The sequence below is a fragment of the Myodes glareolus genome, chromosome 1 (genome assembly GCF_982192425.1).
Source record: "Myodes glareolus chromosome 1, mMyoGla1.1, whole genome shotgun sequence".
Taxonomy (NCBI): Eukaryota; Metazoa; Chordata; class Mammalia; order Rodentia; family Cricetidae; genus Myodes; species Myodes glareolus.
The window spans coordinates 61152315-61163464 of record NC_142026.1 but is presented as its reverse complement, the minus strand read 5'-3'; the positions used below and the strand labels follow the sequence as shown (position 1 = coordinate 61163464).

General features: G+C 54.7%; 1 protein-coding gene across 5 annotated transcripts in view; it reads right to left on the bottom strand.

The window, feature by feature from the left end:
• Nucleotides 1-2253: 2253 nt before the first annotated feature.
• Nucleotides 2254-11150, bottom strand: part of Grik5 (glutamate ionotropic receptor kainate type subunit 5) — a 62312-nt gene continuing 53415 nt past the window's right edge. For all 5 annotated transcript variants that reach the window (XM_087907870.1, XM_087907865.1, XM_087907859.1 and 2 more), the window contains 5 exons: nucleotides 8257-8422; nucleotides 7694-7919; nucleotides 6278-6406; nucleotides 6065-6186; nucleotides 2254-3201 (listed from right to left, as the gene is read on the bottom strand). In XM_087907870.1, coding sequence (XP_087763996.1) covers nucleotides 2776-3201; nucleotides 6065-6186; nucleotides 6278-6406; nucleotides 7694-7919; nucleotides 8257-8422 — 1069 coding nt within the window. In that variant the 3' untranslated portion in view covers nucleotides 2254-2775. The remainder of the gene's footprint in view (nucleotides 3202-6064; nucleotides 6187-6277; nucleotides 6407-7693; nucleotides 7920-8256; nucleotides 8423-11150) is intronic.

Genomic DNA, 11150 nt, shown 5'->3' with positions numbered 1-11150 from the left:
ATACTGACTTCAAGGGGACATCCGAAAGACTAAAAATCAGAGAGAGGGACACAGAGACACAGACAGATGGCATTGGGCAGGACTAGCTAGGACCACAGTAGAAGGAGGAAGGGGGCTTCCTCTAGCACCTAGAGCTTCTTCACAACCCTGTTCTCTGATGGCCTGTTCCCTCTCTCCCACTGTCCTTTGTTGCCATAGTAACAGGAAGGCTGACTCTGCAGCAAAGGAGGTTGGGCCTGCAGATCAGCCTTGTTGCCATGGAGATGAGAAGGAGGAGGAGCCCCATCTTTCAGCTCAGGTGCTTTCTCTCAGACACCCCTTCCTCAAATCTGTTCCTTATCCCCGGGATGAAGGGACTGCTACCAACATTTATCCATTCATCCCTCCCTTTTCTCAATATGGAGGTCTGTGGCTGATCCACAGAGGACAGGGTTAGAGAGTCAGGGATGGCTGGGGAAGGGGTCTGGGACCCCAGGAGATATGTTCTTGTCCTTCCTTCTAGCCAGGCTGGGGGTCAGAGGACCCCACATCCCACTCCAGAAACAGGTTCAGGCTCCCTCATGTAATCCCTTCTCAGACACTAGCCTGGCTAGACTAATGACTGGTGCATCATGCTCCCAGCGCTCTGCAGAAGTTGGGAGGGGGGGGGAGGGAAGACTTCGGAAGGTCACAGGGAGGGAGAAGGACAGCAGAGCTCACAGGGAGAGGTGGAAGGAGTGAGATCAGAGCTACAGATAGGAGCCATCCCAGAGCCAAAGAGAATTACAGACACAAGACAGAAGAAAAGATCTGCGAAGGCAGAAGAGGAAAAACAAAACAAAACAAAACAGGAAGACTGTAGCAGACATGCTCTCTGAGAGTGACGGACATGGGGAACCTTAGAGTGCTGGACAGAGGACAGGTTTGCCAAACATGGAGACTTGGCGATAAAACTGGGAGAAACTTGGTGGGTTCAGAAAGAAAGATAGACCCTAGAGAAGAGCAGTCTCGTGCTATTGGGATAGAAAGGGGGAAGCCAGAAAAATCCTCAATGATAACCACTTCAACCCCAGGGTAGGGTGATTAATCAGTCCCTTACAACAAAGATGTTGGGGCTGGTCTGGAATGGCAAACACAGCAAGAGTCTGAGACACAGAGCGGCCAAGTAGAGACTGAGGACACAGCGTTAAGTAACCTGACATGGACGTGCGGGGTGGGGGGTCTCTTGGGGTGTGGCCTTCTGCAAGGGGACCATGGAAGGCTGGGCAGACGCTGGGTTGCCCAGCGGACAGCAGGGTGCTGAAACGGACAGCTCCTGAGTTCCCGTGGAGGCTGAAGGGCGGGCCCAGTTTCTGCCCTCACCAGCTCCGGGTTCTTAATGTGTTCTCTCCAGAGTTCGGGTCCCCCTCGGTCTTCCTTTAGCTTTCTATGACTTCCTGTCTGTCACCCCAATTCCCTGTGCCCTTTATCTTCCGTTCCATTTGAGTTCCCACTCCCCCACCCCCGGCCGACTCTGTCCCCTTCTGCAATCTCTAAGAATCCCTCTGCCCCCGCCCCCTTCTTCTCGCCTCTTTCTAGCCCTCACCCATTCTGTTCCAAGATCTTTCCTCTTCCCTATCCGTCTGTTTCTCCCCCACCCCCGCTGCATCTCTCTCCCTTTCCTGCTCGGCCTCGATCTGGCTCAGGCTGTGTGACCTTCAGTCGTCCTCTCTCCACAGAAACCTCGAGTGGCGAGGAAGGCGGGGACAGAAGGCAAGCCTACACTTCTTGCGCAGCCAGCCCTCCGCCCCCTTCCTCCCCGCCTCTGTTTCCCCCTTGAGGGCTGGGGAGGGACTTAACTTCAAGGATCAGTCACTCTTGAAGGTGGCTTCACAGGGGTCACACACACAACCCCCAAGATCTCAATTCATTATAGCCCAGTACCATACCGCCACTATAGGTGCCACCCCAGGCTGTAACAGTCTCCAGGCTCTCCCATCCCCCAGTCCCATCTGGTTTCATTCTTTCCGTGTCTTCTCTCCCAGTGTCTCCACCCTTCCAGATCCTGCATCACTCCATCTGTCTCAGGGTCTCTGTCGCAGCCTCCTTCTGTCCTGAGAGAAGGAAGGTCAACGGAGAGGGGGCTGCTGCCGGGACTTGAGCTGACCTGCATGCTTGCAGGCACTGCCCAAGGTGACGAGTGCGTGAATCTCCTGCTGCTCTCGCGGACTCCCAGGATCTAAAAACGCCCGTTGACCTCACACCCCCCAGAAAATCAACCACACGTTTCCCCAGTTTTGGGGTTTTGTTCTTTTTTTATTCCAACAGGGACTGAGATGTGGCAGGGGGAGGTATAGGGGCCCAACTGACCCTCTCCCTGGGGGCGTCTCATAGAAATTCTGAGGTTTCTCCCCCCAAAAAAGAGAGAAAGAGAAGAGAGGAGGGGCACCAGGAGACACCCACATGTCCAGAGGCCCTCCCCACCTCCAGAAGTGTGGAGAGCCGTGTCAAGTCTTGGGGCGTCTGAGCAGTCCCAGGTTGGGGTCCTCCCCGCGGACCGCTTTCCAACTCCGGGAGCGGCCCCCACAGTCCCCAGCCCTTGGAGTCCTCGGTCTCTGCGCTCCTCCCGCCCTCGGTGCGGGATGGAATGCGGGTGTCTGCGACACCCTCGCTCGAGTCCACTAGGGGGCGCAGGCCGGCTCCGGAGCTGGGCTCGGAATTCACCGGGAACTGAAGGCAAAATCGCGGCTTCCTGTCCACCTGGGGCGCATCGCGTCCCTGAAGTCAGTTGGGGCGTAAGCCCGGCTCCGTCCACGGTCATTCGTGCTCTGTCAGCTCGCGGGGTCCAGTGGGGCCTGGCCGCGGTCGGGGCGGGCTGGTGGCTTCGGCTGGGGTGCCCAGGCCACGTGGGGGGGGCCCGGTCCCCGAAGCCCGCAGCGCCTGGATGCGCCTGCACTCTTGGCAGACGCGCACGTGCGTGCAGGGCGTGGGAGCTGCGGGCCGGGGACCCCCGGGAGGCCCCGGGTCGTCCAGGAGGCGCTGCGGACCCCCGTGCGCGCCCGCGTCCCCGCCCGCGCCGGCCGAGTAGAGCTTGCCGTTGCTGAGTCGCATCTCGCGGACCGCGCGCAGCGACAGCAGGGCCCGACTCGGGCCGCCCGGGCGCCGGCGCCGGCGGGAACGCGAGGTCTTGCGGCAAGACACGGCGTGACGCAGCTCCTGCAGCATCTCCTGGCACACCGACACCTGGGGGTGGCGGGACGGTCACCGCGGGGCACGCCGCGCCCTGCTCCCTGCCCCCATCTCCCTTCTGCACCTCTCCTCTTCCTCCCACCCCCTCCTCACCTCCCAATTCTGTTCCCGTAGCCAATGCTTGTTTTCTGTACTCTCCCTCCCCAATCCCTCTCTCAGCTCCATGTTTCCTAGAGTTTGTCCCTGAACGTGCCTTTCACTTTCTTCTGACCCCTGTCTTTCCGCACATTTTCCGACTGTCCCTCCCCCCCGTATCTGCCCCACATTATTGCAAGGCATATTTTACTGAGTGCTCAGCAGATCTGGGCACCCCGAGTAACAGCAAAGAATAAAAGAGAATTCCTGGTTTTTGGGATGTAGGTCAGTGGTAGAGGCCTTACCCAACACGTGTAAGGTTCTGGGTTCCAACCCCAACAATGGAGAGAGAGAGAGAAAAAAAAAAAATAGAGCCCAGCCCTCCTCAAGTATGCACACAGAAAGCAACAAATGGGGACATAAGACATTCTGTCAGACAGGTGCTTGGGAGAGAAAACAGATATAGTGTGTGTGTGGCTGGGCAGGATGCTGACATCTGAGACAGTGCAGAAGAGGAAGTCCTCAGTGAGACTCCATGTGGAGGCTGCATGAGCCTCAGGATAAAAGCCCGGCGGGTGGAGGGGACAGCACCGTAACAGGAAACCCAGTGCAAAGGTGCTGAGATGGGGTCTGGCTTGGGAGGAATGGGGAGAGAGGGAGATGAGGTCAAGGGCGGAGACCAGCTGAGTAAGGCCATCAGACCATGATAAGTGGTTTGTTTACTCTAGCTCCAACGGGAGGCAAGGGAGACTTGATGTAGGAGGCTGAAGGCTTTCTTAGGACTGCTTGAGCAGGCTGAGCAAGGAGCCCTGCAGGGAGGCTGAGAGTAGACACCCTGCTGCAGCAGGCTGGAGCAGAGGGATGAGAAAGGCCTCTGGGTTGTCCTGTGAAGGCAGAGCCTACAGGGTTCGCAGAGAAATAGTGAGGGAGAGGACGGAGCAAGGGATAGATCACGCTTGCCCTTGGCCTGAGAGACTGGAGACTCTGCCTTGTGGAGACAGAGGAATGCAAGCTTGGACACTTGGCGTTGCGCTTCATTACTAGACATCCAAGACATTACTAGACACTGTTACAGACTGCGGAGCTCATGCCTTGGGGAGCTGAGACAGGAGAATGACGTCTACAAGTTTTGGGCCAGCATAAGCTATGTAGTGAGTTCAAGACCAGTGGGGGCTACATAACAAGACCTTGTCTCCAAATACCAAACCAGGGTTAGTGAGATGGCTAGGCCACTGGGGCTGGTGACCTAAGTTCCTTCTCTGGGCCCCACAATGGTGGAGGGAGAGAATGGACTCCCCAAAGTTGACCCCTGACCTCCACACTTGTATCCAAACTCAAAAAATAATAAAACAAAACAAACAGTTAATCTTAGTCTGGGGGACACATGCTTTTGGGAGTTATGGTACCTAGTCTCTATGTCCCACCCCTTGGCAGTCCTGTGGTCCTCTCTGACATTACATCAGGATTGTGCTGCGTGACAGGATGTACCAGAATCTCCCATTTCTCTCTTGGATCGCTGCTCTGGGGGATATGAGCTGCCCAGGCAGGAGGGCACTTAAGCAACTCCACAGAGAGGCCCTCCTTCGAGGAACAAAGGCCTCCTGCCAGCTGCCACTAAGTGTTTGCATTATGCTTTTAATTTTTGCTCCGGATGCTTGATGTCCTAGGATCTTACAGGCTGGTGGAAGGCTGTCTTTCTCAGAACCTTCCATGTTTTAGAGAACAAAGGGCCAACCTTCACAACAAACCAAACAGTAGTGGGTGAATCTAGAGAGATCTAGGGCTGCAGACCTGGACCCTAGCCTCTTAGAAGGCTGATGCAGGGGAACTGCCAGTTTAAGGCCATCCTGGGCTAAGGGCTGAATTCAAGGTTAGACAGGATAACTTAGTGAGATCCTGTCTTAAAATAGAAAGTAAAAATAGGGCTGAGGAGATAGCTCACTGGCAGAGCACTTGCCAAGAAACTACCAATGAAGGGCTTTGTGGTAGAACATTCGTCTGGCACACTCGAGGCCCTGGGTTCTATGCTCAGTACCACAGATACATTAACAAAAAAGACAGCCCCCATACTCCAAGCCCACCAACCAGCCAGTCCCTCCTCTGTCCTCTCTGTCCTCTCTGCTGCACACACTGTCTGCCCTGCCTTTTCCAGGAAAACTTCCTCACCCTGCGTCCCTCTCCTGGCATGTGCCACTCCTCTCAGCGGCACAGTCTTAGATGGGTGTGATGGGGGTACGCCTGCACTGCTACCACCCGAGAGGCCGAGGCAAACTGTGGCAATCCTCCTACCTCAGCTTCTCAGGGGCTGGGATTATGAAGCCACTATGCTTGGTTTGTCTGTCTGTCTGTCTCTCTCTGAAACAGGGTGTCATGTGGCTCAGGCTGAGCTTGAACTCATTATGTAGATGTGGACAGTCCTGAATGGCTGACCCATGTGCCCACCTCTGCCTCCTGAGTGCACTGCCACACCAGCTGTTTCTTTTGTTTTTCAGCCTCGGGAATCCTCCACACCCTTTTTTAGATGGGTCCTGGAATTCTCATCACTCCCTCTGCTCTCCTTCCCTCCTCTGTCCTTTCTCCTATCCTAGACCCTTTGTCCAGTTCTCTGATCTGTCACCTCCTTTATCTAACCAGGAGTTTCTTGGCTCCTCTCTTACTTCCTGGCTCCCCGACCCCACCCCTACCTCTTATATCCTCCCTCTACTTCATCCAAGTTCCTACCGCCCACCACTTTGGGCCCTGGGATCTCCCGGACTCCAGCCCCAACCACAGTCAATCTCACCTCCTCGGACTCCGCTGACCTCCGCGTGGACCAGATGAATTCCATGACCGCCACGAAGACAGCAATGATGAGGCCACAGATGAGCACAACAAAAATACCTCCAATATTCTCCATGCCCAAACCTGGAGGGTGGGGACAGCCAGGGTGTGGGCAGTGTGGGCCTGGGCCCAAGTGGCTTCTGGGAAGGAGCAGGCATAGGAAGGGGTGGCTGACCTTTGGCCCTGTGGTCCTCCTCCTTGGGGCACCGGCCGCCCTCCCACCACTTGCGCTTCAGGATCTCCAGCCTGTTGTTCTCTTGGAGCTGCAGGATGGCCAGCGTGATCTCATCCCGGAACGGAGAGCCTGGCCAGGCACATGAGGGGATCACCATGGGCCCCACTACCCCAAACCCCACCTGCCCTGCCACCTCTCCCAGTTTCTACCCGATCTCGTCACACAACAGCCAAGAGAGAGGTCAGGCCTCTCCAAGCCAATGGCAACTAGGAGGAGGCTCTCTGTCAGGGGGCTGCCATTCCAAGGAGCCCACCTACACTGGCCTCCCAGAAGGTCCCCATATCTGCCAGACAAAGCTCTACTTTAGGGCCTTCACTTCTGCCCAGAACGTCCTTTCTCTCCCCTCCCTCAGGTCTCTGCTTACACACTGGCTCCTCACGAGTCTTCTATGGCAACTTAATTCAAAATGGCACCAAGTTTTCCACTCCCTGTCATCTCTGCCTCTACATCTGTTCACAGTCCTTGTCAGCCCCTACTACTATAGGATATGGCTCTATCTGTGGTCTAACATGCCTGCCACCTAGAAGGGCATCGCAGCAGTCGGCTTAGTGCATCCCCATCCTTCTGTATCCGCCCCCTTCCCCCTCGTGTGTTCTCCTTGGGCTCTCTATTCTGAAGTACCTACTGAATGCCAGGCAGGAGAGAGATACGAGCAAGTGGAGATGGTGAGTGTTTTTTGGGTACCCAGGGGCCAGATTCTGGGCGGACAGAGTAAGTACCCAAGTCTCACGTTTGAGAAAACATTACCAAAGTCTGGAGCCAAACTAGTGCTTGGGTTTCTCGCGCTGGGCAGTGAAACAGTATGTACTGAAGCATAAACTTTTTCTCCCTGCTCCTTCCTGCTTTTTCTGAGTGGTTGCTCTGAGCTAGGATATAGGCTTGGTGTAGAGAATATGAAGCAAAGTAAACCAAGTCTTAGCTGAGCACGGTGTTAGAGCTGAGCACGGAAGTGGCACACGCGCGCACACACACACACGCACACACACACACACACACATCCCTAGTACTGGAAGGTGGAGGTGGGAGGATCAAGAAGTTCAAGGTCATCCTCATCTACAACCTGAAATCCTGTCTCCCTCGGAGGTGTTGGACCCTGTAGTTCATGTTAACTGAGGAGTACATGCAAAGTCACCTCAGTTCTCTTAATATCCCCCGAGGCTGGAGCTCACTGGTTTCTAGGCTGACTTTTTGTGTGTTCAAAGTGTAGAAGCTCAGGCTGGTGACCATACCTATCCAGGGTCACACGGCAAGGCTGCTTGTCTTATGGAGTCGGGCTTGGGATATTCCTGAGCTCACGCACACATCTTGGTTAGTCAGCCCCCACATCCCACATTTCCAGTTCAGCCATGCTCATACCCAGCGGCATGCCGATGCCATAGCCCTTGGTGTCGAGGAGGCCCCCGATCTGGGTGAGGTTGCAATTGAGGCGCCGGTGGTACTCATTCATGGTGGACTCCAGCAGGAAGGCGTAGCGGGAGTTGAGGACTCGGGCAATTCCTTCCTCGGTGCTCTTGACAAACACACTAGGCTGTTTCGACTGCATGTAGTTCCACATCCGCTGGTATGTCTGGTACCGCGAGTTCTTGGCAGAGGGAGTATGAAGGAAGATGGGTGAGGGCCACTCTGACGGTTTCCCTCGAGCCTTGTCCCCTCCCTTTCCCACATACACAAGAGTGAATTCATCTCAACTTGTAGCTCCCCTCCTTCCTCCTGACAACTCATACCACTTGGCCCAACCCTCCCAGCAGCCTCCTTGACTCTGCTCTGCCTGTGCCACCCAGGCCTGGCTCACATTAGATTCCCATCTGCCTCCATGGCGAGAGTCAGACTCTCCAGCCAGGTAGCAACTCTCCCCCACAAGAGGTCAAGTATGTCGACTGCCCTCGTACCTAGCCTGAGAGGTCCTAGGGGTACCCCACCTGGAAGAAGGTCATGGTGGAGCCGGCGTGGATAGTGCCATACTCAATGTTGGTCTGATCCGCCAGGTCGTCAGCCGACTCCACAGGCACCTCCATGCGCTGCACCGTGAGGAAGGCGGCCAGGTTGGCCGTGTAGGAGGAGATGATGATCAAAGTGAAGGCCCACCTGAGGGGTGGGAAGCGTGAGCCACAGGCTGGAGTCATCTCTTGCACCTTGACCTGTAACCATGGCCCCCTCCTGAGTGGCTCCTCCTGACCCTTGACCCCAGTGGCTCTAACTTTCAAAATGCTCAGTGCCTGTCAGTTAGGGCAGAGGGCTGGAGTGGGGTTCTAGAGCTTGACTCCCTAGATTAAGTACTGCTTCAGCAACTTCTGACTCCAGGTATGAGAGAGGACAATGGTCTGGAAATATGCTTTCAATGTGAGCAGCAAGAAAAGCTGGACAGAATAGAGGAAATCTTTAGCAGTGCAGAGATTAGAACTAGTGTCTCAAGCATGCTAGGCACGTACTCTACCACTGAGTCACACCCCAGCCCCTCACTGGGGGATTCTAGGCAGGGGCTCTACCACTGAGTCACACCCCAGCCCCTCACTGGGGGATTCTAGGCAGGGGCTCTACCACTGAGCCACACCCCAACCCCTCACTGGGGGATTCTAGGCAGGGGCTCTACCACTGAGTCACACCCCAACCCCTCACTGGGGGATTCTAGGCAGGGGCTCTACCACTGAGTCACACCCCAGCCCCTCACTGGGGGATTCTAGGCAGGGGCTCTACCACTGAGTCACACCCCAACCCCTCACTGGGGGATTCTAGGCAGGATTGAAGATGAATGGGATTTCGGAGACAGAACACTCAAAAGGAAAAAGGCACACAAAATAGGGTGGGGGGTGTCCCGAAACACAGGGTTCGCTTGAACCTTTTGCTAGATATCAGTGTGAGAGGTGAGACCTCAGAAGGACAGGCAATCCTCTCAAGCAAAGAACAACCCTGCAGTGTTCACACAGGGAGGGAATCCCATCTGTAACTCTAGTTCCAGAGGATTTGACGCTCTTTTCTGCCCTCTCTGGGCATTGTACACATGAGGAACACACAAAACAGGCAGGCAAAATTGCCATCCACATAAAATAAACAAATTTCACACACATACACACAAATGAAAAGATGGGCAAGCTACACAATGTAAACACCAGGAATCCACAAGCTGTAGTGCAACGCTAACCTCAGAACAAGCACTGGGGCCAGGACCGAGAGACAGGATCTGATGACAGAGGGGGCAGTTCAGGAGGACGGAACAGCCCCACGTATCAGTGTCCATAATTACAGAGTTTCAAAATTCAAAGTGGGGCTGGCAAGGAGCAGCCCAGCGGGTCAAGGCATTTGTCACCAAGCTTGATGACGTTTCGATCTCCAGGTCCCACATGGTGGAAGGAGAGAATGGACTCCCATAAGTTGTCCTCTGAGCTCCACATGTGCTCCGTGGCACATGCAGACCCCTCGGTAAATAAGGACAATCTTTGTTTGTTTGTTTTCAAGACTCCTGGCTGTCCTGAAACAGCTCTGTAGACCAGGCTGGCCTCAAACTCACAGAGCTCCACCTGCCTCTGCCTGTTGAGTGCTGGGATTAAAGGGATGCACCACCACTGCCCAGCAATAAAGACAAATTTTAAAAAGCTATGAAGTCTTGAAAAAAGCAAACGTCATAAAGTAAAAACTGATTACACAGTGGAATGCTTGCCTACCTCCTCTCAATGAGGAGCTAGAGCGTGGCTCAGTGGTAGAGCCCCTGCCTAGAATCCCCCAGTGAGGGGCTGGGGTGTGGCTCAGTGGTAGAGCCCCTGCCTAGAATCCCCCAGTGAGGGGCTGGGGTGTGGCTCAGCAGTACAGAACCTGCCAGGAATTCACCAATGAAAGGCTGAGAGTTTAGCTAAGTGGCAAAGTATTTTTCCAAATATCTGGGTTTGACCTCAACAAGAGAGAAAGAAGTGGGGGTGGGAGAGAGAGAGAGAAAGAGCACAGAAAGAGAGAAAGCAAACCCACACAGCAAAGTAGGCATCTGACAACTGCAGAGCACACAGGGAGATGCCACCACTTCCCTCTCTGTGGTTGATAGGACAGCCACACAGAGAGATCAGTGAGGAGGCAGACGCCATGGACAACCTCAAACCACTCACGCTCAATGACATTCCTAGAACATTTCACCCACCAACATTGGAATTCATCTCCAGGGCAAGCACAGGGAACATTTCCCGAGACACACCATATTGCAGAGCCACGGGACGAGTCTCAATAAATTTAAAAGGATTAAAGACCTACAGAGAATGCTCTCCGACCACAATGGAAGTGAATTAGAAATCAATAACGGAAAGAACTGGAAAATCCCCAAGTCCTGGCTCAACTGGGCGTCTAGCTGGATGACCTTGAGGCTAGGCTCCGGCGTCCTCACCTGGGCTGGTAGCATCATTGCTGGCTCTGCCACACAGGGTTTTGTGAGGACTGGGCTAACCTAAAACACAGACTGTGCTCGGCACGTGCTTACTGTCACTATCTTAATGACACTTTCTGACTCACGCAGGAGAATGGGTACCCAATGGGGTTGGCTGCAGGACCCCAGGGCAGCCATTTGTTCTACCCTGGCCTCTCCTGGTAACCCTCCTGCTCTGTCAAGGAAGAGTGGCCAGGCCCTCTTGCAAGTCACAGACCCGAGAGAGGCTCCCAGGCGCCGCTGGCATCTTAGCAGGCCTTAACAACAAAAGGCCACTGGCCTCTGCCTAGCACATGTACAAAACGTTCTGGGTTAGGGGAGAGTGGACAAAAGGGTAAATAATACAGCTTCCTGAAAAGCCAAACCTCCAACCCTGACATGACGCCCAGGGATGGACACAATCTCTCCACA